Consider the following 26003-nt stretch of genomic DNA (forward strand, 5'->3'; position numbering starts at 1 on the left):
AAAAATGGAAGAGATTCTGTGCTTGGAACCAGGCACAAGGGCTCGAACCAATTGTCCCTAATGTACCTCAGATTTTACAATACCTAACTGAGATGCTGGACAAAGGCTTATCTTTCTCTGTTAAAATCCATGCCTCTGCCATTTCAGCTCATTACAGTACAGAACCTCCAATTTTTTCACATCCTCTGCTACGACAGTACCTCAGAGGGGCGAAAAATATAAGACCCCAAGGAGTACCAGTACCTACTTGGGACCTCTTTTGTTAGAAAAACTTGTTGCCTCCTTTAGAACCAGCCAGCACAGCTGATCTAAAATTCTTGTCATGGAAAACTGCTCTGCTCCTAACTTCAGCAAGAAGAGTCTCCGTTACAGGCATTAATGGCTGTGGAACCTTTCCTAATTTTTCATCGACAGGGTTTCTCTTGGGACAAACCCAACATTCATGCCAAAAGTGGTCTCCAATGTGGCCTTAAACCAAACCATTCATTTACCTACTTTTTACCCAAATCCCCAGAATAAAGGGAAGAGACTTCACGCTTTGGATATACACAGACCGCTACCATTCTACTTGGACAAAACAAAAGCTTTCAGAAAAACTGAGCAACTGTTCGTAGCATATGCTGCAGGATCACAAGGAAAGCCTATTACAAAGCAGACAGTCTCGAAATGGATAGGACACTGCATCCGCTTATGTTATGCACAACATGGCAAATCGGTGCCTAAGGGCATTAGGCCTCATTCTACTAGAGCAGCAGCCACTTCAGCAGCTTTCCTCAGAGGGGTTCCAACCAAAGACATTTTAGAAGCTGCAACCTGGAGCTCAGTGCACACTTTCACCAAGCACTACCACTTACCTCTCTCCTCTAAATCCAGAGCAGGCTTTGCCACTGCAGTTCTGCAGGGCTTGATAGCCTCTCCAAATCCAATTTAGACCCAGCCACCCAACCTCATATTTGGGATTCTACCCAAGTGTAATGACTGCAACAGTGAAACACGAACATAGTACAGTTGTGTACCTACCATAAATGTAGATGTTAGTGTATTCACTGTTGCAGTCCAGGTTACCCCACCCACCATCCCCCTTTTTTTCATTGCTGGGACTTCTGTAATTCTCATCTCTATACTACCTATATGGTGTATTTGCTTGTAGATGAAGGAAATGTTTAGTAATATATGCATGTTTTTTGGCATAATTTTATCTTTACAGCCTTCCTATCTGGGGCAAGAAAAACTGAAGAAAATGGCATTGGTTGCAACTTTTTATACCTTTGGTGCCCTGACGTCAGGGAAGAGGCGACAGCAACTGACGCTGGACCAAGACTTTGGAACTAGGGCAGACTGTGGGTCGCCTGCCAGCAGGATAAACCAAGTGTAATGACTGCAACAGTAAATACACTAACATCTGCATTTATGGTAGGTACACAGCTGTACTTAAATTTCCTGTGCCACTGTCTAGCAGAGACGCAAGTGACCCCTGGGGTGAATTTCCCATCCACTCATCAAGCTTTTTCTTGAGTGCTAATGAAGAACTTTGCTTGACATAGATGGGTAGTCTGTTCCAGAGTATGGGAAGTCTCTGGGGCAGGAATCTATCCCTCCAGCATGTTATGTTTATTGTGGTGACAAGGTTTAGGTCCGTAGAGCGTGTAGCTCAGAGGGATTGGGATTTCATTTGTTGTAGCATGTCTAACAGCTCTGGGTTTGACAGTTTTTTATATGTTGGGCAGAGATCACCTCTGAGTAAAGCTGGAGTTTGAGACTGTATGGCATTTGAGGCCAGCAATCCTCAGGTACTTCTGTGGCCTTTCCAGCTGCTGCAGATGTCTTGTGAGGTACATTCCAGAAGGGGCGTGGTACTCTATAATGGGTCTGTGTTGAGTAGAAGGGAACAGTCATCTTTTTTTTTTCTTGGATGAGAACCCTTTTATGATGGGGTGTGCCACGTAGGACTTCCTGACTACTGTGGCAATGTGACTATCAAAGGGGAAGACTACTGTACACCTGGGCCCCAAGGTCTCATCATACATTCGGTGTCAAGTAGATTGCTGCCTATGGTACTTCATGGGTAAAGGGTTTTTACCAAAGGGGATGACACTGTACTTTTTGGCTTGACTATGGCTCCTAGTTTGCAGTCATCTGAACTTTGTTAGCCAGAGGCCTTCTGTGTTAGCTTGTACTTCAGAGAAGTAGATACTAAACAGGAGAGGTCCCAGGACTGAGCCCTGTGGTACTCCACTTGCCACTGGTTTGTCAGATTTGCAGTCTGCAACTTTTACAGTGTGGATTCTGTCAGTGAGCCAGATGGCAACCCATCTTGTGACGTAGGGAATTATACCTAGTTTAGTGAGTTTAGCTATATAATTCCAGAATGGGAGATGGTGTTGAAAGCCTTGGCGTGGTTAGGATAGGCTGTGTGAACCAACTTACCCTCATTTTCTGCTTTGGTGACTGCCTCAAAGTAGCAGGTTCAGGAGGCATGATCTGCCTTTCACAAACCCGAACTGGGTGGGATACATTGTTTGGAGGTTACCAATGTCTTTGAGTTCCATGATGCGTTCCATGGCCTTGCAGACTAGGCTTGTCAAGCTAATAGGGTGATAGTTCCCAGGATCAGTGGTGGCTCCCCCTTTGTGGGGTAACTGTTGCTGTGCCATTCAGTGGGCACAAAGCCTGATGCAAGGTTATTATTGGACATGGTGCTTAGGTGGGGAGCCAGTTTGTGTAAAACACAGCCTGGGGTGTTGTCCGGTCCCATGGATGCTGTGTTTTTGGCTTTTAGAAAGTGCAGCTTTTACCTAGTTGTGATTACAGGAACTCTGCATTCTTCCTGTATAGATATAGGCCCTTAAGGGGGTGGGGGTTGTTGGCACTAAAACCTATCTGCCAGGATGTTGGCAGGGTCAGTTGGTTCAGTAATTTTCTTGTCGTGCTGTAACTGAGCATGTCTGGGTGTTGCCATCGAGATTCTTGATATAGCTATAGAATGCTTTGTGGTTGTCCTTGGAATTAGTGACAGCTTTGTTTTTGTAGCTAGCTTTGGAGGAATCTTATAAGGAATCTCAGCTTCTTACTGAGGGAGTATACTCCTGCAACAGTTTTGTCCTTCTGTTGTACAGTTTATGGCAGGGGACCACCAGATTGGCTTCCTTTTTTGGAGGATAGCGTCTTGGTTCTGTTTGAGAGCACGATCCATGCACTCGTGTAAGTGCTTAGAGTGCATTTGTGTAGGATTCAGCAGTCGTAACTATATTGTCCATCTGCATGGGTGTCAAAGTTCACCACTTCTGACTTGAGCATGAAGTTGGCTTTGGAGACATTGTTTACTGTGGTATCCTTAATTGGGGGATGGGGTAGGATGTGGATATCAAGGGTGATTAGAATATGGTCAGATTGGACCAACGAGGATTTGACTTCAGGTGTGGAACTCTGGTCCCTCATGTTGGTAATGACAAAGTCTAGGATATTGTTGCCCCTGGTGGGGGGTGTGGATAAGTTGGTCCAGGGCATTGTAGTATATGAATTCCAGAAAGCATTGAGCTAAGGGGTTGGTACACTAGTGGTTTTCCAAGTTAATGGTGGGGTAGTTGAAGTCGCCCATTAGGGTGTATGGTTGAACCCTGTTTTCCAGTACATCAAGAAAAGTGGGAATTCTGGGGCATGGTGGGGGATTTGTAGCGAGCTGTAATTTGGATTACAGTTTTGCCCAGAGTTAGTTGCACTTGGATAACTTTGGATGCATTATGCTGAGCAGCTAGCCTGGAGGTGTGGATATCCTTAATGAATATGGACACACCTCTGCCTTTGATGTTACGATCCAGGTTACATGGCCAACAAGTGTGGTATGAGTTATAGCCTGCTAGTGCAGGGGTGCTCTCTGGAGCCTTGAGCCAGGTCTCTGTCACTGTACAGATACCGGTTTCCCATTTTAAGGAGTGCCTTGAGTAAGTCCATTTTGAGATTGCGACTCCTAGCATTGAGTAGCGTTGCTCTGTTTTTGCTTGCCTGTTCCGGTGGTGAACCTGTCATTTGAACATTGCCTAAAAAAGGCACTATAGGGGTGGCAAGAGCCCTTGGCCAGTATCTGGAATCCCAGAGGTGATGGGTGCAGGCCATCTCTGGCAAAGCTTTGTGGTGTCCATGTCACCCCAACCAGACAGATACTGGATCCCCTTAGAATGACACCGTAAGCTTAGCCATTTGTTTAAGTCAATCATTTTGTCCTTGTATTGCGGTATCATTCTGGGAGATGGCAGAATGCTACTCTGGGCTAGGTCATACCTGCCTGGGCTACAAGATTGGAGAGCTCTTCAATGTCTCCATGTATTCCAGGGAGGCAAGTCTCAGGTCATTCACACCAACATGGACAATGACAGTCATATTTGTACTTGTTGTGGAGTGACCTGAGTGCGTGGGTTGTGGCAGATCCTGGCACCTGACGGGCAGATTACAGTAACCTTGTTTAGCCTGGTGAGTGGGACATCAGTGTGCCAGACTATAGTCACCTATGACTAGTGTGTTGGGTATATTGCCTTATTGGCTGTGGTTGAGTGGCACACTGTCTGTGGGCTGTCATTTGGGTTATGTTGGGGGATGGCGGTTTCTTGCGTTTCTGCTTTTGAGATCTTTGTTGCTTAGACTATTATTGAGAGCCTCCGTGAACGTCTGTTGCTATGTGTCTGGATTTTGGTGGTTAGATTTAGTGAGACTGAGTGTGGTGCAAATGTTTACCTTCTCTTTACTGTCAAGTTCAGTCTTGGTTGGAGAGAGCTTTACCTCCAGTTTGGCTAGATGAGTGCATCTCTCACAGGTTGTAGTGTTGAGTGGTAGGAGGAGAAGGTTTTCTGCGTACGAGACAATTTCTACATTGCCCCAAGATGCCCAGATTCATCAGACAGAGAACACTGGGAGGTGACCCTTGGGCATGCCTGAATAAAAAACAATTTTCCTCCAGATAAGTGAGGAAAGAGTACAAGAGATGTTTTTCTCTAAGCAAGTTAGAAAAGTAAGTACAAAAACTGTTTTCCTCTAGGTAGAGAGAGACTGAGTGCTATAGTAATTTGTAGCTTATTTAGTGCGTAGAAGTTCTGTGCTTAGAAGTTCTGAAGTACCGAGCACGAATAAGCAAATTTAAGTGCTAAAACTAGTTACAGGACAGAAACAAGTACAAATGCAGGCTTTCAAATCAAAGTTGAGAGATGGAAAATATTGCCCAAATGGCCAATAACTACAATTTCTGGGCCAGAACCACTCCTTATGTGGTAGGTTACCTAGTGCTTAACACTTGGCTAGCAGACATGCTTATCAAGTCTACTAGAGCTTCGAGTGGTCCCTCTTCCTCAAAATCCATGTGCAGTAGCTACTCTTGCCTCAGTTTCCCAGGGGCAGTCATTTAGGGATGTTGAAGCCTTGGCTCCCCTACAGGAATCCTCAACCTGCAAATCAACAAGTCATTGCTTTATTGGCCCGGGCAGATCTGGTTTCCTCTGAAGCCTGAAGTCCCCATATCTAGATCCACAATCGGGTCTCCTTGCAAACCTCCAGGCAGCTTTCTTCAGACTTCCTCAATATTAACCATGGCTGCTTTGAACTGTAAATCAGATGGCTTTTGGTAAAGTGTTCATTATGGTAAATAAGTTCTGTATAATCATGCTTCACTTCTTCCTGGTGTACACATTTCAGTTGGCTGTTCCTAGTTTCTAATGCATTCCTTTCAGTTTTAAGACCAGCTTTTCTACTGATTGACTTTGATGTAGATGTCTGCTTCACTGCAAAATTTGATGCATACATGCAATGTACTGTCCCAATTGGCAAATCCTGCTGTGGCTAGGGATAGCTGTTTTATAAAATGCAGAGCTTTCTTTCAAATTTCTTTATAACAAAAAGTCTGTGTAGCGCTGAAATTGCTCTTTAAGTTGTATTGAGCCAGTGTCCACTTCATTGTGATTTTATGCTGCTATCTTATTTGAATAGATCTTTCTATATTTAGTCACTTTGTTATATTCCTTCAGTGTCACTTTCAGGTCTGAGTGAATTTGACTTTTTGAATTACTGGAATCCATCTTGTGTAAACCTAAAGATTCCATCTGCTTTTAAACAAGTTGTTACAATGCTCTTCCCTGCCAGAGCTTTTTCCTTTCTATACCAGAAGATTACTGACTAATGTGCAGCTATCTTGATCCCAGTTTTAAAATTGGCTATTTGCAAACCTTAACACACTGCCAATGCTAAGTGTCAGCATTTAGCCAACTTATTCTTCACTGCTCTCTGTGGATAGCCTGGCAAATTTTGATGGTTCTTGCACACTCTTGGATGTATAGTTCTACTAAATCGTTTGGTACCCTTATTTCCGCTTCAGTGCCCCAAAATCAGACCATCTTTTTTCAAATTTTGCATCTGCCTGCATGACAAAGCATGTTCTATGGTTTATTACCCAGAGATTGATATCCCGAGACTGACTTAATATGCCTTTTACTGCTGTGAACCATAAAATATTGGAAATTCTTTGTGCAGACCTGGGATTACTGCAACACCTAAACTGATCAGTTTTTGGATAGTGATGTGGCTTTATCCATTTAACTACAGAACTGAGCATAAAGTATCACTACATAGTTGTACTTTGACCTTTTGGTTTTTTGAATTTGGCAGTTCACCCGTGAACTATGCTTAAGACCTGGGTGGGAGGGTTACAGCTTTGACCACTTGGAGCCCTGCTTTTTTTACTGAAGGTACATGGCCATGAGTGACTGCTTATTATAACCGTACCAAATAAAACGTTGACTCCACTTTCAGAAATCAGTGACATGCAACAGTGTAGCTAAATGGGAGAAGTTATGGAGGATCACGCCTGAACTCCATTATCAGTTTCTAGGATGACATTTTTGGGGTGCAAGGACTATACTGACTTTAGTGTACAGATATATTAAGGTAAGATTCTAAAGCTGTGCTGCTAATGAGAATTCATGGTGCAGGTACTTGCAAAACCAAAATACAAATATCAAGTTGGTGCTTTCCTTTTCTCCCTGAAACGGGCTGCTTTGTTTCAGTGAATTTACCATTCACTTTAGTTATATCCTGTATTAAGGAAGACTCCAAAGAGGTGGTCAATAACTGCCAAGTTTTCCATTTGTAGGGAAATTTGTAGGTGTGGGAGGGTGGGTGTCCATTTGTAATATGGAAAGGACTTCAGTGTATAAAGTTGAGTATCGTTTAGTCTCTGGCAATGAAACTCCTTCCAGGAAGTGCTGTGGGATATTTTACATAAGCTACCATGGAGTTTGGCATGTGGGACGTTTAATGAAGGAGAAAATTGGAAGTACAGTGCCCATTACACTGCATTGCACCATCAGTAATGGAGTAGGGGTCTTAAGTACCTGGTGTGGGGATTGAGCCTTCAGACTTCCTTCCATTTGGGGCAAGTGTATACCCTGCTTGTGCCACCGATCAGTTAATGGGTGAGTAAAATCTGCAGATTCTTTCAGAATCCCCTTGCGTTTGGAGTGTCAAGGTTTTGCTGCAGATTAAAACATTCACAGTTAAGAGCCTTATAGGTTTTGTAGTAGGTGTGGAGTGAAAGCAGAGCTGGGAAAGCTTGGCAACTAGTACTGCTTGGAACTAGTAATGTCCCTAGTTAAGTGGCTTTGTTTTCAAGTGTCACTTGTGCTGTGTGGGCTTCCTATGTATTGTAGTAATTTAATGCACATGGGATTTTATTTGAATATTGTGAATTTTTAAAAGTGAACAGCTCTGATGTGAATAATCACAACTTTAATTTCCTGTATTAAAACTACTGAACTTTTTTTTGTTCAAAAGTGGTGTAAAAGGAAGATGTTATGTGATCCTATCTCGCCTACGTTCAATACTGATGGGCTCTGAGCCGATCCCTCGGCTCTGACTTGGCACGCTATGCTATAGAGCGAGGCCTCTTATTGGCTGAGCTATTATCCCAGGATGCACCACCACCAATCCCCCAGATCTCGTTTGCCGCTTACAAGCTAGGACGTGGTCTCAAACTTGGCTGGGCCAAGTACTGTTTTATTCAGACTTTTCCTGTCAGGAAATTTGCTTATTTGAACCCAAAAGCTGTTTTAACAGCTATTGTGGTACGAGTGTGTTTAAGAATATCTGTTGAGGAAATTGTGTTTTTTCGTTAAGGGAAGGTTTCCCTTTTAAGTTAGAGGGGCCTTCCCCTTTTTCTATTACTGTCTAGCTTTTTTGTGTCAAGTACCTGCTTAGGTTAGAGGGTCTTGGCCCTCTCTTTTCTGTTTGTACTATTTGTAGTGAATTGCTTTGTTTAAAGTTTTTTTTTTTTTTTTTTTTTAAACTCGTTTTCTGTGTAATAATCTTAGTCAGCATGTCTAAAGAGCATAGACCCTCTGGGTTTAAAAAGTACGTGAGGTGTGGTTATAAAATGTCCATAATGAACTACCACTCCTCGTGCGTTTATTGTTTAGGCGCCAAGCACCTACAAGAGTCCTGTAGCGTGTCACGCTTTTTCATCGAGAGTCCTCCAGGAGAGGAAGAATAAATTAATTTTAAAAGGGTTGATTAAGCCATCCTTCGAGGAGACTTTATCTTCCTCTTCCTCTCCTACAAACAAGAAAAAAGCGTCGGCTCCGACCAGTCTGTCGGAACCGACTGCCAAAAAACCTAGGCAGGCTTCTCCATCGGCTCCACGGACTTCGGAGCCGAGGGCGGAACGGTCTGCCTCGATGCCTCCAGTCTCGACCCCTCTGGTTTCGGAGCAGAGGACTGGGGCATCGAGAGGCGGGTCACCATCAGCTCCACTGATTTTGGAGCAGATGAGGGTTGCCGGCTCAGACACTTCCCCTTCGGCGCTGAAGTCCACATCGGCACCGAGGGAAATTGCTTTGAGATCTCCCTCGGAACCGATAGTAATCGAATCCATTCGGAGCCGGTCCCCTAGTCCTATGGAGCCGATGGAGAAATCGGTTCGGACCCGATCTGTGTCTAGATCCTCCAAGATGTCAGATTCGGACATCGACAGGGTGCTCCTAAGACTTTTCCAGTCTCCGGTGTTTCAAAAGTTAGTTTCGGCTCCAGCCCATTCGGCTTCGGAGCAGATGGTCCACCCTGCTACTATGGTTCCTCCAACAGCCTCTGCACCATTGGAGCCGGTGCTGGTGGAACCGATGGAGGTTTTAGGGTCGGGCCCGACCCTTGCTCCAACTCCCTCTGAGTTCAGTATGCGGACTTCTTCTGTCGGCCCCGGGGCTTCGGGACTGATGTTTTCAGTTCCAAGCCTTCCTCTCGGTGCGTCTGCTGCAGGAGTGCCGTTTACCGTTGTGGTCACGGAGGTGGGACCTTCCCAGGATTCTGGTGGTCCCGCCTCCAGGGCTATGAGGAGTGCATTAGCCAAATCGTCTTTGGCTACCTCCACGGTCTCCCCAGCTCCTTCCCTGCATTCCGAGACTGGGTCTTTGGTAGTCCCCCTGTCCTTAGACAGCGGAGCCCTGGGGCCTGAGGTTACCCCCACTGGGGTGTCCCCCCCCCTCCTGGAGGTCCCTCTGAAGCTTCGGAGGAACCACCCAGGAAAAGATCGTGCAAGAGGAAGCACGTTGACACCCCTGATAAGTCTCACATCAGACACTGATCTCTATGATGCAGAGGGGTCCCCTAAGTCGTCCTCAGATGTCTCCTTTGCAGACATCCTGGAAGCCCTTAAACAACGAGGCGGCTGGCAATCCAAACCCCCTTCTGCTGATGAGTCTGTGTTCCTTAAGGCCTTCGGGGCTCAGCCCTCCGCCTCCTGGGTGTCTCCGCCCTTCGAGCTCTTGGACTTGATCTGTCGAAGGGCGTGGGAACACCCAGACTCTGTGGAACCGGTGCCTGCTCGTCCTAAGTTCCTGTCAGCCCCCCCCCCCCCCCCGGAAAGAGTTTCTGACTAAAGGTGTGGCTGTAGATGCTTTGGTGGTGGCATCTGCTACCCAGCAAGATGTAGCAGAGGCTTCGACATCCGTTCATCCTCCTAAGGAGTCTAGGAGCATGGATCGGCACGGTAAGCGCACCCTAAGTTCAGCGGCCTTTAAGGTCCTTGAACTATCTCACGCACTTTACCAGATTTCAGAGGGATCTGATTAAAGAACTTTCCGATACCCTCTTGGGTAAACTGCCTGAGGAGCTGGCCCAGACGGTTGGTTTTCAGCTGGCTACATTGTCGTCTATATCAAACTCTTCCATGAGGCTCATTTCTTAGGCGGCCGAAGGAGCGAGTAGAGCGGCGGGTACAGGCATTGCTCTACGGAGACCAGCCTGGCTCCACCTGTGTCATTTTGCGGAGGCCTTTAAGTCTTCCTTTGCCGACGCCCCTTTGGGTCCTCCTTGTTTAGACCCAAGGTAAAGGACACACTGACCCGCTGCGAGCAAGAAGGTAAGACTTTGACTGCCGTAGGGGCATGATTTTCCACTCCCTTTCGGCCTTACCCCAAGGCTAAAAAAGGAGGGAAAATGTGGATGTTCATCTCACATTGCTGCAGTCCTTACATATGGGTAGTCCGCTGTCCTCTGTCGGCCCGAATACCAAAGTATTAGGCTGACGTCTGTCATGGGCGCTCAGATCTGACATCAGAGCGTCAGGGTATAAAAGCGCATGACCGACGTCATATACTCAGTCTTTTTTGCCGCATGGTCCGATGCAGAAGCAGCGTTGCAAGTGCCGTTCGGCGTTCTGAAATTTTCGTATTCTGAGTTTCAGACCGAAACCAAGTTGGGCTAAGTACCCCGTTGGGGAATATTTTTGTTTTTTCTTGCCTCAGTTAATTCCGGATGTCAGAAAGTGAATAATTGTATTTCTTGTGGGAAACAGATACCGCATAGGGATTATCACTCTCTTTGTATTCCCTGTTTGGGACCGGAGCACGACGTAGTTGGGTGTCGGTTTTGTGCTAGGTTTAATAAGCGCACCATAAAACGAAGGTTAGATTGCGCTAGGTTAGTCTTTGGTAAGCGGTGTAATTATATGCCGTCGGATCCTCCGCCCGCTTCCACGAAGAAGCGCAAAGACAAATCTTCGAAACCTAGACAGGATGATTCGTCCGTTTCGGACGCCGGTCCTTTAGGAGCTACAGTGGAACAGGTGGATCCGGCTGAAGTTTCTGAGTCTCAGGGGGAAACTTTGATTTTGCAGGATGTGGCCTCACAGGAGTCAGGTCAGGCTGAAAGGGCCTCTCAGGTTACTGTCCTCCCTTCTATGCCTAAGGTGGTTAGGCCTTCTTACTACTATTTCTAAGGCTCCTTCTAAGGGCAGGTCTGTTTTGCCTTCCTCTGGTGTCAGTCCTGGTACTTCAGGGTCTGTGCCTAAAAAGCATATGCTTAAAATGGCAGAAGATTTGATTAATTAGAGGTTCTATGCCCCCTCCTGATAAGAGGCCCAGGGTGGAGCCAGAGTTGGAAAGTTTGGATCAGGCCACAGATGATTCAGAGTCTTCTGCTGAAGACATTCAAGATTTTCCCCCTTATTCTGATTCTGATGCAGAGGATTCCACTCCTTCTGCTTCTCCTCCAGAGGATTTTTCATTTTCAGAAACTCTACATTCCATGAGGGAGCATTTTAAGTGGGAAGGACAGGATTTCTCTGATTCACGGATGAGGCTTAGGGAATTCTTGTTTTTACCACAGCATAGACCCTTGGCTATACCTCCTGTTTTGGATGTTGTTAAAGATGTTTTCTCGGAGGCTTCCCTTAATCCAGATTCTTTGCCTCCTGCGCCAGTTAAACCGGACAGGTATTACAGGGTGCCTGAGGCTCATAAATATCTGTATAAGAGTCCTAGAGCGGATCCAGAAACTATTAGTCAGGGGCCTAAGGGTGTTAGAGCCTCTGTTGTAAAAAAATCCGGTTCCTCTAGATAAGGAAGCTAGAGCTTTGGATAGATGGGGTAAGAAGGTGTATACCTCTTCTACTTTAGCAATGAGGGCTTTAAATTGCCAGTTTCATATGTTGAAGTATCAGAATTTCCTCCTTTCTCAGCTAAAATCTAAAGTGGATGCTTTGGCAGAGGGCATAGTGTAAAGAATTGCAGGATTTAGTACATGTCTCTGAACAGGTGGGTAAGCATTCTTTGCAGTGTGGTTTTGATGCTTTACAGGCTTCTTCTAGGGTGGCTGCCACTGGTTCAGTTCTTCGTAGGCACGCCTGGCTTAAGGATCAGAATTTGTCCGAGCATGTTAAAACTAGAATTCTGGATGCCCCTTTACAGTCTGAAGTTTTGTTTGGTCCCCCTGTGGAGTCGGTTTTGAAGAAAATGGAAGACAAGGCTAAGTCTATGCAGACTGTTAAAGATTTTTTGCAGGTACAACCTCCAAAGTTTAGTAGAAATTGGCCTACTAAGGGGTGGACGTACCCTTCTTCTGATTCTCAGTCTAGGGGTAGATCTAGACGTGGTAGGGGCAGAGCTCAGAGTACCTTCAGGCCTAGAACATGGAGTTCGCCTGCACGATCTGCAGGTGAGGGCAGGGGCCAGTCCTTTCGTAAACAGGCCCAATGACCTGCATTTTCAGCTGCCAGATTCTTCTTGCCTGGCAGCTCCTTTGGGAGGAAAGTTAGCACTTTTCAAGCAAAACTGGCTTTTAGTCACCCAGGACAAATGGGTATTGGACATTATAAACCGAGGCTACAAGTTCTATTTCCATACATTGCCTCCTTTCAAAGGCATGCCAGACGTTCCTCCTCGGCAAAGGATAGAGGCTCACAGATTTCTTTACTTCAAATGGGAGCTATACAGCCAGTTCCTCTGTCAGAAGTGGGCCTAGGATTTTATTCTCGCCTGTTTCTAGTACCAAAGAAAGGGAACACGTGGAGGCCGATTTTGGATTTATCTCTCCTCAACACTTATCTGGACATTCCAAAGTTCAAAATGCTAACGTTACAACAGCTTTTACCTCTGTTGGGAAAAGATCACTGGATGGTAACTCTGGATCTCAGAGGCTTATCTTCATGTTCCTATCAGGCCCAGTTGCAGGAGGTACCTGCGTTTTCGGGCTGGAAATTTACATTCAGTTCTCTGCATTGCCCTTTGGCTTATCTACTGCGCCCAGAGTGTTCACAAAGGTTCTGGCTCCAGTGATAGCCTTTTTCAGGTTAAGAGGAATACAGATTTATCCTTATTTGGACGATTGCCTGATTATTGCACAAGACAAGGACGATCTTCATCTACAGTATGTGATGGTAGTGTTAAGATGCCTAGGGTATTCTGTGAACGAAACAGTCCAGTCTAGTACCCTCTCAGGACATGTGCTTTCTGGGTGTGACTGAATACAGCTTCCCAGATGGCTTTTTTGACCCCGGACAAACAAAAGCCTTTCTCTTTATTTCCATCAAATGTCTCTACAGTCCAGGCTGACTGCAAGGACAGTCCTTCAAGCCTTGGGGTTCATGGCATCTTGTATTCTGGTGCTTCCCAATGCCAAACTGCATATGAGGAAGCTTCAGTGGTATCTCAAAAATGTATGGACACAACACTGCCAGGATCTAGACACTGTCATTCAGATAATACCTTGCATTCAGAAGCAATTTTTGTGGTGGGCTCAGGAATGTCACCTAAACAAGGGACTCTCTGACCCGACCAGAGGCGAGTCAGATTCTAACGACAGATGCCTCGGACAAGGCTTGGGGAGCACACCTCAATGGAAAATGGGTGCAAGACACGTGGCCTGTCAGATTTCAACATTTGCATATCAACTTGAAGGAGATGTTCGCAGTCCAATTTGCATTGATGGCTTTCAAGGATTTACTTCACCCAGGGGTGTTGATTCAAACAGACAACACTACTGTCATGTGGTACATCAACAAGCAAGGGGGAACCCATTCGTACCCTCTTTGCAGGCAAGCGATTTTGTGGGAGACTGCTCTCAGTTTACACCTCAATCTTCAGGCAAGGTTTCTACCAGGAGCAGAGAACTCCTTAGCAGATGTGTTGAGCAGACAAATAGTGGATCCTCACGAGTGGAAATTGGATCCTCATGTCTTTCAAAAGTTGACAGTGTTATGGGGGACTCCAGACATGGATCTGTTCGCTTCTCCACTAAATTACCAGTTGCCAAAGTTTTGCACAAAAATGTTTCATCCCACAGCTTGGAAGGTGGATGCTCTATCATTCAGTTGGAGCAATCTTCATGTCTATGCCTTTCCACCTCTGCCTCTCCTCCCCAAGGTACTCTTGAAGGCCAGACAAGACAAACCATCCATGATTCTGATAGCGCCGGATTGGCCTCAACAGCACTGGTACCCACTACTGAGAAGTTTAGTACGGGGGCCTCCATGGCCTCTGCCTTTGATTCCGCACCTTTTGTCTCAGGAGGGCAATCACTTCCTCAATGTCAGGATTCAGTCTCTGCATCTAACAGCCTGGCATATTCTGTTTTAGACCCTGGAGGGTCTCGGCTTCCACAACAAGTTTTGAATGTTATTTTGGAGGCCTGACGGCCTAGTACAAGGAAAGTTTACGCTGATAAATGGAGGAGATTTTTTATTTGGAGCAAAGCGAAGGACTTTGATGTTTCCAAGCCTGATTTGTGTTTCTCTTCAATATCTTACTGAGTTATTGGACAAGGGTTTGTCTTTCTCCTCGATAAAGGTTCATGCTGCAGCCATTTCTGCTCACTATGACTGTGACCCTCCTTTATTTTCTCATCCTTTGTTTAAGCAATTTCTTAGAGGGGCAAAGAACATAAGACCCCCACGTAGAGCTCCTACTCCTGCTTGGGATCTCAATTTTGTGTTGGAAAAACTTACTCTACAACCTTTTGAGCCTGCAGTTACTGCAGAGTTAAAGTATTTGTCATGGAAGACTGCTTTTTTGTTGGCCATTACCTCTGCAAGAAGGGTTTCTGAATTACAGGCCCTTATGGCAGTGGAACCTTTCCTGATTTTTCATAAGGATAGGGTATCTTTGCGTACTAATCCTTCCTTTATGCCTAAAGTGGTGTCTAGTGTGGCCTTGAACCAAACTATTCATTTACCTACTTTTTATGCAAACCCCCAAAATAAAGGGGAGAAGATTTTGCATACCTTGGATATTCACAGGCAGTTGCGTTATTTGAGCAGAACCAAGGGGTTCAGGCAGTCTCAGCAGTTGTTTGTTTCCTTTGCTTTGGGTTCTCAGGGAAATCCTGTTTCAAAACAAACTATTTCTAAATGGATTGGTTTTTGTATTTCTTTCTGTTATTCCCATCATGGTAAGGCGATTCCGGCTGGAATCAGACCTCATTCCACTAGAGCTACTGCCACTTCTACTGCCTTTCTAAGGGGGGTAGCTACAAAAGATATTTTGGAAGCAGCTACTTGGAGTTCAGTACATACTTTTTCTAAACATTACCACCTTCCTCTTTATTCTAAGTCTAGGGCTGGATTTGCCACTGCAATCTTACAGGGCATTTTAGCAGCCCCTAATGCTTTATGATTTTGCCATCCTCCCTTTACCTCTGCTTTGGGATTCTACCCATATGTAAGGACTGCAGCAATGTGAGATGAAGAACATAGTACAGTTTTGTACCTACCATAAATGTAGATGTTCGAAGATCCACATTGCTGCAGTCCAATTTACCCTCCCTCCTTCCCCACTGTAGTTTGGCATGGTTATGATTTGGGTGGTGGTTAGGCATGTTTTTGGGAGGTATCCTGTTTTTGGCTGTGGCCTTTCTTTTTAGGGCCTTCTGACATCTGGGGCAAGAAAAGACTGAGGATATGACGTCGGTCATGCGCTTTTATACCCTGACGCTTTGTCAGATCTGAGCGCCCATGACCGACGTCAGCCTAATACTTTGGTATTCGGGCCGACCGAGGACAGCGGACTACCCATATGTAAGGACTGCAGCAATGTGGATCTTCGAACATCTACATTTATGGTAGGTACAAAACTGTACTTTCCGTGGAACTCAAGTCTTACCCCTCACAGCAGGACGATCCCCCTTCCAGGGGGAGGGGGAAATTCTTCCGGAAGACGCCGTCCCAGAGGCGGCAGAGGCCCTCGCAACACTGGAGACCGCGAGTCCTTTCGTGGCTCTTCAGCCTTTCACAGTCCGAGGGATTGCCCGACTGTGCAGCTCCGGAGCCAGTCGGGGGTCGTTTTTCGAGGCACCTAAAAGCCTGGGAAGGTATCACTCAGGACCGATGGGTGCTTCGAATTATAGCCGGAGGTTACGCCATCCCTTTCTCTCACTCTCCACCTCAGTCCAAAAAAATCCCGGACCCGCCACCCAGTCAACGGGAAACTGCAGCCTCAAGTTTCAAAGCTGCTGCAAAAAGGAGTCATCCAACCGGTCCCCGCAGACCAGATCGGATTAGGAACTTACTCAAGGTTCTTTTTGGTGCCAAAAAAGACCGGGGACTTGAGGTCCATTTTGGATCTCAGCATTCTAAACCATTCAGTCAAAAAGTCCAAGTTCCGAATGGTCACCCTACAAACCATTCTCCCATTGCTGGAGAAAGGTGTTTGGATGTGCTCCATAGATCTCAAGGATGCTCATTACCATATCATGGTACATAGAGTCCAGGAGACATCTGCGCTTCAGCCTAGGAGGCAGTTATTTTCAGTTCAGAGTGCTGCCCTTTGGTCTCACCACAGCCCCCAGGGTGTTCACCAAATGTTTGGCGGTAGTGACTGCTCACCTGAGAAGTCTAGGATTCCAGATGTTTCAGTATCTAGACTGGCTCCTAACTGCCACCTCCAAGCATCTACTATTGCGGAGCCTACAAGCCACGATATCTCTGGGCAATTCCCTTGGAATCACCTTCAATTGGCCAAAGTCTTTGTTGCCATCTCAACGCATAAGATTGATTGGAGTAGAGAGACTCAAATCGAATGCGGGTCTATCTACCTACAGGCAGGATACAAACCATACAGGTTCAAGTTCGAGCCTTACTTGCCAGAGCCCCAGCCAGAATGGTACTGCAGCTATTGGGATCCATGTCTGCCACGGTTCTCTAGTTCCCCTAGCAAGATTGCACATGAGAATTCTACAGTGGCTTCTTTCAGCTCAGTGGTCCTTTCAGGAACTCCCTCTCAGTCACCTCATATGGATCACGGAAAACTGTAAACGGGACCTTCGCTGGTGGCTGGTGCCCTCCAATCTAGATCAGGGACGACCCTTTGTTCCTCCTCTTCCTGTGGCCACGTTGACCACGGACGCCTCCCAGATGGGGTGGGGGGGGGGCATTCCCTCGGCAGGTCAATCCAAAGCAAATGGCATCCAGAGGAGACCCTACTTCATATCAACATCCTAGAAATGAGGGCGGTGCTTCTGTCCCTTCAAGCCCTTCACTATTACCTCCCTCAGGGCGTAATTGCCATTCACTCCAACATATCAGTGGTCTGGTACCTGAACAAACAGGGAGGGACCAGATCCTATCCCCTTTGCAGAGGCGCCATGAGAGTTTGGGAATGGGCAGTGTCGACCAAACGCTTTCTAGTAGCTACTCATATTCCGGGCAAGTCCAATGTGATAGCCGACAGACTGAGCAGGACTATCCTCTCTCCACACGAATGGTCTCTGAACATTACAGTTGCAAATCAGATTTTCAGCAAATGGGGAGTTCCGTGTTGCGACCTCTTCGACTCCACTGAATGGTTCCGTGTTGCGACCTCTTCGACTCCACTGAATGCGAAGTGCAAAAAGTTCTTCTCCCTCACCCCGGCTCCGGGGAAGAGCCCTATGGACGCACTAGCCAGTCCGTGGCCCACCGGCTTGCTTTATGCCTTTCCCCCAGTTCCTCTCCTTCCCAGGGTCATCCAAAAGGCATCTCTCTTGAGGAGCAAAATGATCTTAATCGCTCCTTACTGGCCTCGTCAAGTATGGTTTCCATATCTCCGGAAATATGCTCTGGAAGGTCCATGGTTCCTGGATCAGATCCCAGACCTATTGGTTCATCAGTCGGGACTATTCCACCAGTCCCTGCACACCTTAAAATTGACAGCTTGGCTCCTCCTCTTCCGACTATAGTCAGGAGTCATACCTTGGATCCAGAAGTGGTACACTTTATCTTCGGCCCACAAGTCTGCTACAAAGAAATTGTATTCTAGCAAATGGAAAAGATTTGCTATTTGTGCTCAACTCCGGGGTCTGGACCCCCCATCACCATTCCTGTATCAGAAGTACTGAAATTTCTAACTTCTCTCTTCAATCAAGGCTCTTCAGTCTCTACCATCAAGGTTCAATTGGCAGCTATTTCTAATTTTCACGAGTCTATAAATCCACCTTTAATGAGCAACAGATTGTGTAATACCTTCTTGAAAGGTGCTGCGCTTTTAAGACCTCCGATTTCTCATCCTGCTCCTCCATGGGATCTCGATGTGGTGTTACGCACCTTAACTTCCTCCCCCTTCGAACCGGCAGCGACATGTGATTTAAAATTTCTATCGTGGAAAACTGCCTTTCTGGTGGCGATTACTTCTGCCAGAAGGGTTTCAGAGCTTCAAGCTTTGTCTGTAAAACCTCCGTACTTGGTTTTTCACAGACAGAGTATCTCTCAGGCCAAATCCATCCTTTGTCCCTAAAGTGTGTTCCAGTTTCTGCCTACAACAGTCATTAGAACTTCCAGTCGTCTTTCCAAAGTATTCTAACAAAGCGGAATTCATATTCCACACACTAGATGTTCACAGGCAGTTGCGTTTTTATTTAGATAGGACCAAACAAACAAGGAAAACAGATCAGTTGTTTGTATCCTTTGCGGACAATAAATTAGGCAAAGCCGTCACGAAGGTCACTATTGCCAAATGGATCAGGGACTGTATTACTCAAGCTTATTCTTATTCTAATAAAGAGCTTACGACCTCTGTCAAAGCTCACTCTACAAGAGCTATGGCTACTTCTATAGCATTTCATTCTAAGCTTGCCATTAGTGACATTTGTGCTGCGGCTACATGGTCTTCCCCACACACTTTAATTTCCCACTACAAATTGGATGTGGCATCTAGAGGACGAGCTTCATTTGCTTCCACAGTGCTCAGGAGTGTTTTCCAATGAGCCACCCAAGATTTAGGTGCTAGGGACGCTGTCCCATCAGTATTGAATGTAGGCGAGATAGGATCACATAACATCTTTTAGTTATGTACTTACCATAACTTTAGATGTTTGGGATCCATCTCGCCTACATTCCCAATAACCTACCCTCCTTCCCCCTTCCTTGGAGATTAGAGGATATCAGAAGGTCCGAATCCTGTTTCATCTTGAAACACCTGACAATGTTATATAAACAAGTTGTGCATGTGTGCATGAATGCGGACAAACAAGATCTGGGGGATTAGTGGTGGTACATCCTGGGATAAGAAATAGCTCAGCCAATAAGAGGCCTCGCTCTATAGCATAGCGTGCAGAGTCGGAGCCGAGGGATCGGCTCCGAGCCCATCAGTATTGAATGTAGGCGAGATGGATCCCAAACATCTAAAGTTATGGTAAGTACATAACTAAAAGTTTTCTCACTTCCATTTTGCATGCAAATTAAGTGACTCTTGGTTTTGGTCTTTAAAGTAGGTGGGTAACTTTTGAAATTGCTTTCTTCCAGGTCCGTGTTGCTGCATTGCAGAACCTGGTGAAGATAATGTCCCTGTATTATCAGTACATGGAGACTTACATGGGCCCTGCACTATTTGCGGTAAGCATTTAAAATGAGTTTAATGATCATTTTAATGTGTTGTACAGTTAAGCTGCTTAATAGTAAGGTTTGCTACTTAAAGCAAGTGCATGCATCTGCTTTTTTGAGGTGCTGATGCAGTTGAAAATGTTCTTTTATGAAAAAAAAATTACTTTGAAACGAAGGTCTTTAAATTACTTTGAAACTAAGGTCTTTAAAAGGTGCTTTCCAGTTTGTAGACTGGATACTTTGCATAATTGCTTTAAAATACAGCAAGAAGACTTTCCAGCTGAAGACTGAACTCTTCTGATGAGAATCTGAGGACCTTCCTTGACAGGATAGGTTTTGAATCTTATTTGGACCTTCTCAATACCCTGCCTATTGGCAGGTGCTTGCTTAGACTTGCATTAAGTCTCCAGAGGGGAAGCATGCCTCCTACAGAGCTACTGACCAGAGTTTGTATTTTAAAATTGGAATGTCATGCTTGTAATGAGGCATAATTTTCTCAGTGCAGATTCTGGCTAGTCTTTTGCACTTGCTGTTAGGATTTGTAATGTGTTTAGGCATGCAAAAGCAGGCAAAACAAGCTTTCCTGTGGCTGAGACTGACTAGACCCACCATCTTAGTCTAGTGCAAATGTGTGGACTGCATGTTAGTGAAAGGTACTTTTGGTTTTGACTCAAACAGTGGCTGAAAAGCTTTTTCCTGGTGAGAGGGTTTCATCTATGATCTATGTATAGTCAGTATCCCTCCTTTTGTGTTTAGTTTCCCTGTAGTAGAATGCCACCTTTAAGTGGTCCTGATATCAAGTACTATATTTTTTAGGCATGTTAGAGGCCCATTGGCAGTCACTAAATAGACTGATGCTAAACAAAGGAAAGTTTGCAAATCTGAGATTAAGTGCATGGGGGAACTAACTTTCAGAAGGTTAGCCATTTGAAATTTAATTTTACTGTCACTGGAGGATATAGTACACTTTAGAAGTTGTTGCATGTTTTGGCTTGGTATATTCAAAAGCTTTTGAAGGGATGATTTTAGAAGTTGCTGGATTAAGACTTAAAATTTACTGGAATCAAAATTGTTTGAAATGCTTGTTTAAGTGTATATAATGAAATAGCTATATAGTAAAATGTGAGCCAAAGCTACATTTGGATTGGTACAGTAGCATCAGTTTTATTGACTTGTACTGGAAAAGTCAGACTGGCCACAGGTGCATTTTTTCAGTGGACACCAGGGGAAGAAATACAATCTGTATTTACAGTAGGTTGCACAATATACTATGTATATAGTCTGGTTAATATTGATCACAAGCATTAATGCACAGCATTGAGAATTTGCAGATAGGGTGATGTAAAACAGAAATTTTAGTACATTAGTGAGGTATTACAAGGGGATAAGTGTTGACCTAATTTCTGTTCCATCATCCATTCTTTATGCGAATTTAAAAGGTTTAGTGTAAGTAGTACAATAAAGTATTGGAGAAAAGCAGGCCAAGTAATTTTAGTGTTTCAAGGGAGATATAAGAAGGTGAAGGATGTTGGGAGAAGACCTGTTCCAGGTGAACATGAGCAAGGAGGCAGAAACCGTCCTGGAAACTTTTCAAAAAGGTGTCGTGATTTTCCAAGTTGTAGTTGCATTATTGCAGTACTGGCCTTGGCATCCCTTAGTTTGTATACAAGTAGTTTATCGTTTGACCAAATGGTATGGTCTGATAGAATTGGAGCATGTGGCTCATTGCATAGCAGGCAAATGGAGTATAGACCATTTTGTGGATAATAAGCTCAAGCAAGTTGCTTATCAGTGGTAATGGTGGGTCTGGTAAGGATTTTAACAAGCAAGTCTGGCAGCTTTGAAGTATTGACTTTTAGAACCAAGTGAGGCTTATAGGTTAGTCATAGTAGGGGGATTCATAGGAGAGGGTAAGTGGACTCCTAATTACCGTAGTGCAGTCTGTAACCCTTTTGTAACACCATGAAGGGTACCTAGTTTTGATGGGATGTTCTTTTTCACTGTTGCAGTCATTACATTTGGGTAATATGCTGGCAAGTTGCCCTCAGTTGGCCTAAAAGTCTTGGGTCCTGTGTCGGTTGCTGTCGCCTCTTCTATGACGTCAGGTAGTCAGAGGTATAAAACATGCAGCAGACGCCATTTTATTCAGTCTTTCTTGTGGCACAGTGCCCGAAGCAGAAGCAGTTTGCAAGTGCCGGTCAGCTGACTCCTGAAATTTTCATATTAGCTTTACTTCTAAGACTTGAGTTCTGAAACTCTAAGTACCCTGTTGGGGAAACTTTTTTTCTTGCTCCCTACAGATGTTAGTAAAAGTTAATTGCATTACTTGGGAGCAAATACCTAAAGTATTTCCATTTGTACTGTATTCCATGCCTAGGCCCTAATCACAACGTGCCTTGCTGTTTTTGTACTAGAATTAACCAACACATTGTTAAGCACCTGTATATTTTTGCTTTTAAATATTTTGGTTTAAGATTTAATTATCCTGAAATGTCTGTTGGCAATCTGACTACCGGAGTTCATAAACACTGTTGTGGTCCAAAACCAGCCGACTAAGCTTCTAAGCCAGTTGCTGGTTCGCCAGTACTCAGTGAGGTGCTTTCACAGCCACTGATACCTGCTACTTATGAGTCGCAGGCCTCTACCGAGACCCATTCGGAGTCAGGTATGCCACGAGATTCTCAGGATATTGAACCCATGGATGTCTCTCCCTTGGATGGGTTTGGAGCCGCTGAGCAGGCACTGGCTTCTGAGGGTGTTTTCAGGCCTCAACATTTTTATATTAAACCACCAGCAACAAAAACAAGGTAAACTGTCTAAACCGACGCACGAGTCGCGTGCTGAGGCCCTTATGCTTAAAAAAAAACAGATCATCAAAATGGCTGAGGATTTAATTACCTTGATCAGGGGATGTTCATCGTGTTACACTGCTGCAGTCATTACACTTGGGTTATCCTGCCGTCAGGCAGTTCCCCAGTCTGCCTGAGTTCCAAAGTCTTGGTCCGGCGTCGGACGCTGTCGCCTCCTCCTTGACATCAGTGCGACAGAGGTATACAAGATGCAGCAAATGCCATTTTCTTCAGTTTTTCTTGCTGCGTGGTGCCCGAAGCAAAAGCAGTTAGCAAGTGCCGGTCGGCCAACTCCTGAGGTTTTCATTTCTGAATCCAGAACCAAAGTCTTCTACATAGCCAAGTACCCTGTTGGGGAAACTTTTTCTTGCCTCAGACCGATGTCAGTAAGTTAATTATTTCTTGTGGGAAGCAAATACCTCAAGGATTTCCATTCTTATTGTATCCCATGCTTAGGCCCAGACCACAACTTCACTGGTTGTCTGTTTTGTGCTAGGTTTAACAAGCGAGGTATTAAACGCCAGTTTGATTTTGCCTGACATTACTTTGGCAGAAAATTTAATTACACTATGCAGTCGGAACTTCAGGCAACCACTTCATAAAAAGCGCGTAGACAGGCATCCGAGGCCCAAAACTAATGACTAAGCCTTTCCTAGGCCAGTAGCTGATTCTCCGGTTTTCAGCGAGGCGCCTTCGCAGCCCCTGACCGCTTCTGCGAACCACAGGCAGCCACAGACTCCCGAGTGGAAATGACTGGGCCATCAGACTCCCAAGTTTTAGACAACCGATACCGACCCTGCAGAGGGATCCGGAGTACATGAGCCACCTGCAGCTTCAGAGGGTGTTTTCAGACTCAGTCAGCTTACCATTAAACCCTCTTCTAAGTCTAAATCACCTCTTAAAACAAATCTGTCTCCAGGACTGGCCTCCATGCCTAAGAAATGCTCAAAATGGCCTAAGACCTGATCACTCTGATCAGGGGGTCCCATCCCCCTCCTTGTAAAAGGCCCAGACAGGATGTGGATTATGAATCCTCCAACCAGGTGTCCATTTCCTCAGATTTTTTCAGACCTAGGTTATTCCTTACCCCCCCTTATGAGGATTCTGATGCAGAAGAATCCATTGTCTGCCTCTCCTCCAGATGATTACTCTAATGGGGAAACTTTACACACCATGAGGGAGCATTTCCATTTGGAAGGCCAGGATTATTCAGAATCCAAGAAAAGGCTCAATTCCTACTTTTGCCTCAACACAGACCCCTTGCTATTCTGCCAGTGTTAGATATTGTGGATGTGTATACTGAAACCAGCTTAAATCCTGATTCCTTACATCCAGCTCCAGTTAAACCAGACTGGTATTAGAGTCCCTGACTCTCTCACATTTCTATATAAAAGCCCAGTGGCAGACCCTAAAACTATTTCTCGGGGACCCAAAGGGGTTAAGGCCTCATCAGCGAAGAATCCAGTTGTCTCCGACAGACTTCAGAGCGTTAGACAGATGGGGAAAGAAAGTATATACATCTTCAACTTTATCAATGAGAGCTTTAAATTGCCAAGTTCACATGTTAAAATATCAGCAATTTCTGATGTCTCAGTTAAAACAAAAATGCTTTCAGATACAGATGCTCCTAATTTTAAGGAAATGCAGTATTTATTGCATGCTGCTGATTAAGTGGGAAAACACTTTGCAATGTGGTTTTGATTCTTTAGAGGCCGCCTGTAGAGCAGCAGTTACAGGCTCTGTCATTAGAAGACCCGCATGGTTATAGGAACATACATTACCAGATCATGTTAAAGCAAAACTACTGGATGCACCTTTGCAGCATGTCTTGGAGTTAAGGCAGAAGAGGTACTAAAGAAAATGGAAACAGTGAAGGATTTCTTACAGGTACAGCCTCCTCGATTTAGCAGAAACTGGCCAGCAAAGAATTGGTCCTTTCCTGTTACAGACCTCAAAGGGGCAAATATAGACGTCCAGGAGGTAGACTGCCACAAGGTCCTTACAGGCCTCGACAATGGGGTGCACCAGGCCAGAAAGACAGACAACCTTACAAAAAACAGTCCCAATGACTTCCCACTACAGCTGCCAAACATTTCTTTCTTGGCAGCCCCATTGGGAGGAAAACTGGCTTTTCTATCACAGTTGGCATATGATCACCAAAGACAAATGGGTCCTCAATATTTCACAGGGTTACAGGTTCCACTTTCACACTCTGCCAAGGTTAAAAGGAATGCCAAATCTGGCACCTGCCAAGGTTAAAAGGAAAGCCAAATCTGGCACCAAATCAATGGGCAGAGGCTCAAACAAATTACAGCACTCATGACCATGGGAGCTATTCAAAAGGTACCTCCACAGGAACAAGGACAAAGATTTTACTCTACTCTTTCTGGTACCCAGAAAAGACAAAGCCTGGAGGCCTATTCTGGATCTTTCATCTCTTAATACTTATTTGGATGTTCCGAAATTCAAAATGCTGACATTGCAGCAGCTTTTTCCCATGCTGGGCAAGCAAGCTTGTCTCGTGACCTTGGACCTCAAGGAGGCATACCTGCATGTCCCTATTGGACGAAACTGCAGAAGATACCTCAGATTCATGGCTGGTCCAATGCATTACCAGTTCTCTGCACTGCCCTTTGACTTATCTACTGCGCCCAGGGTCTTCACAAAGTGTCTGGCACCAGTAATTGCATTTTGCAGACAGGAATTCACATTTACCCCTACCTGGATGACTGCCCAATTCAAGCAGAGAGCAAAGCCGTTCTCCTACAGCACCTGGCGTTTGTAAAAAAAATTAAGTTGTCTGGAGTACACAGTAAACAAAAAATCAAAACTAGTGCCCTCACAAGAGATTCCTGGGTGCCAGCTTGAACACAACGGCCCAGATGGCTTATCTCAATGCCAGACAAGCAAGGACAGTTGACTCTATTTTCAATTGATGGCAACAAAGACCAGACTCCCTGCAAGAAAAATTCTGCAGGCCTTGGGCTACATGGCGTCTTGCATTGTACTAATTCCATATGCCAGACTGCATGTGTGGAAACTACAATGGTACCTAGAGTGCATGGTCTCAACACTGTCAAAGTTTGCAAACAGTTGTACCACTAATACCTTGTCTTCAGAAGGAGTTTCGATGGTGGGCCCAAGCTTGTCACCTCAACAAGGGACAGCCTTTTACTCAACCCACGGCCAGGCAAACACTGACAACATATGCAATGGATTACGCGTGGGGAGCACACATGGCAGGAAAATGCATTCAAGGCAAGTGGCCTGTAGAACAAAGGCATCCTCACATCGACCAAAAAGATGCTAGCTGTACAAAATGCCATTATAGCTTTCAAGGACCTGCTGCGTCCAAGACAACTGCTACTAAAGACAACACCACAGTCATGTGGTACATAAGCAAGGGGGCACTCATTCATACACCCTCTGCAGACGAGCAATGACCTCGTGGAACACAGCTATAAACTATCAAGTTCATCTATAAGCAATTCCTGCCAGGAGAGAACGCACTGGCAGACTACTTAAGCAGAAATATTATGGATCCCCACAAATGGGAATTG

At 45.2% G+C, this 26003-nt stretch overlaps 1 protein-coding gene across 1 annotated transcript in view; it reads left to right on the forward strand.

The window, feature by feature from the left end:
- The window catches only part of KPNB1 (karyopherin subunit beta 1), a 2271876-nt gene that overhangs the window by 475042 nt on the left and 1770831 nt on the right, over positions 1-26003 (forward strand). Inside the window, exon 7 of the mRNA XM_044055271.1 lies at positions 19517-19606. Coding sequence (XP_043911206.1) covers positions 19517-19606 — 90 coding nt within the window. The remainder of the gene's footprint in view (positions 1-19516; positions 19607-26003) is intronic.

Source organism: Protopterus annectens, chromosome 13.part0 (genome assembly GCF_019279795.1).
Source record: "Protopterus annectens isolate FY-2018-M chromosome 13.part0, PAN1.0, whole genome shotgun sequence".
Taxonomy (NCBI): domain Eukaryota; kingdom Metazoa; phylum Chordata; order Ceratodontiformes; family Protopteridae; genus Protopterus; species Protopterus annectens.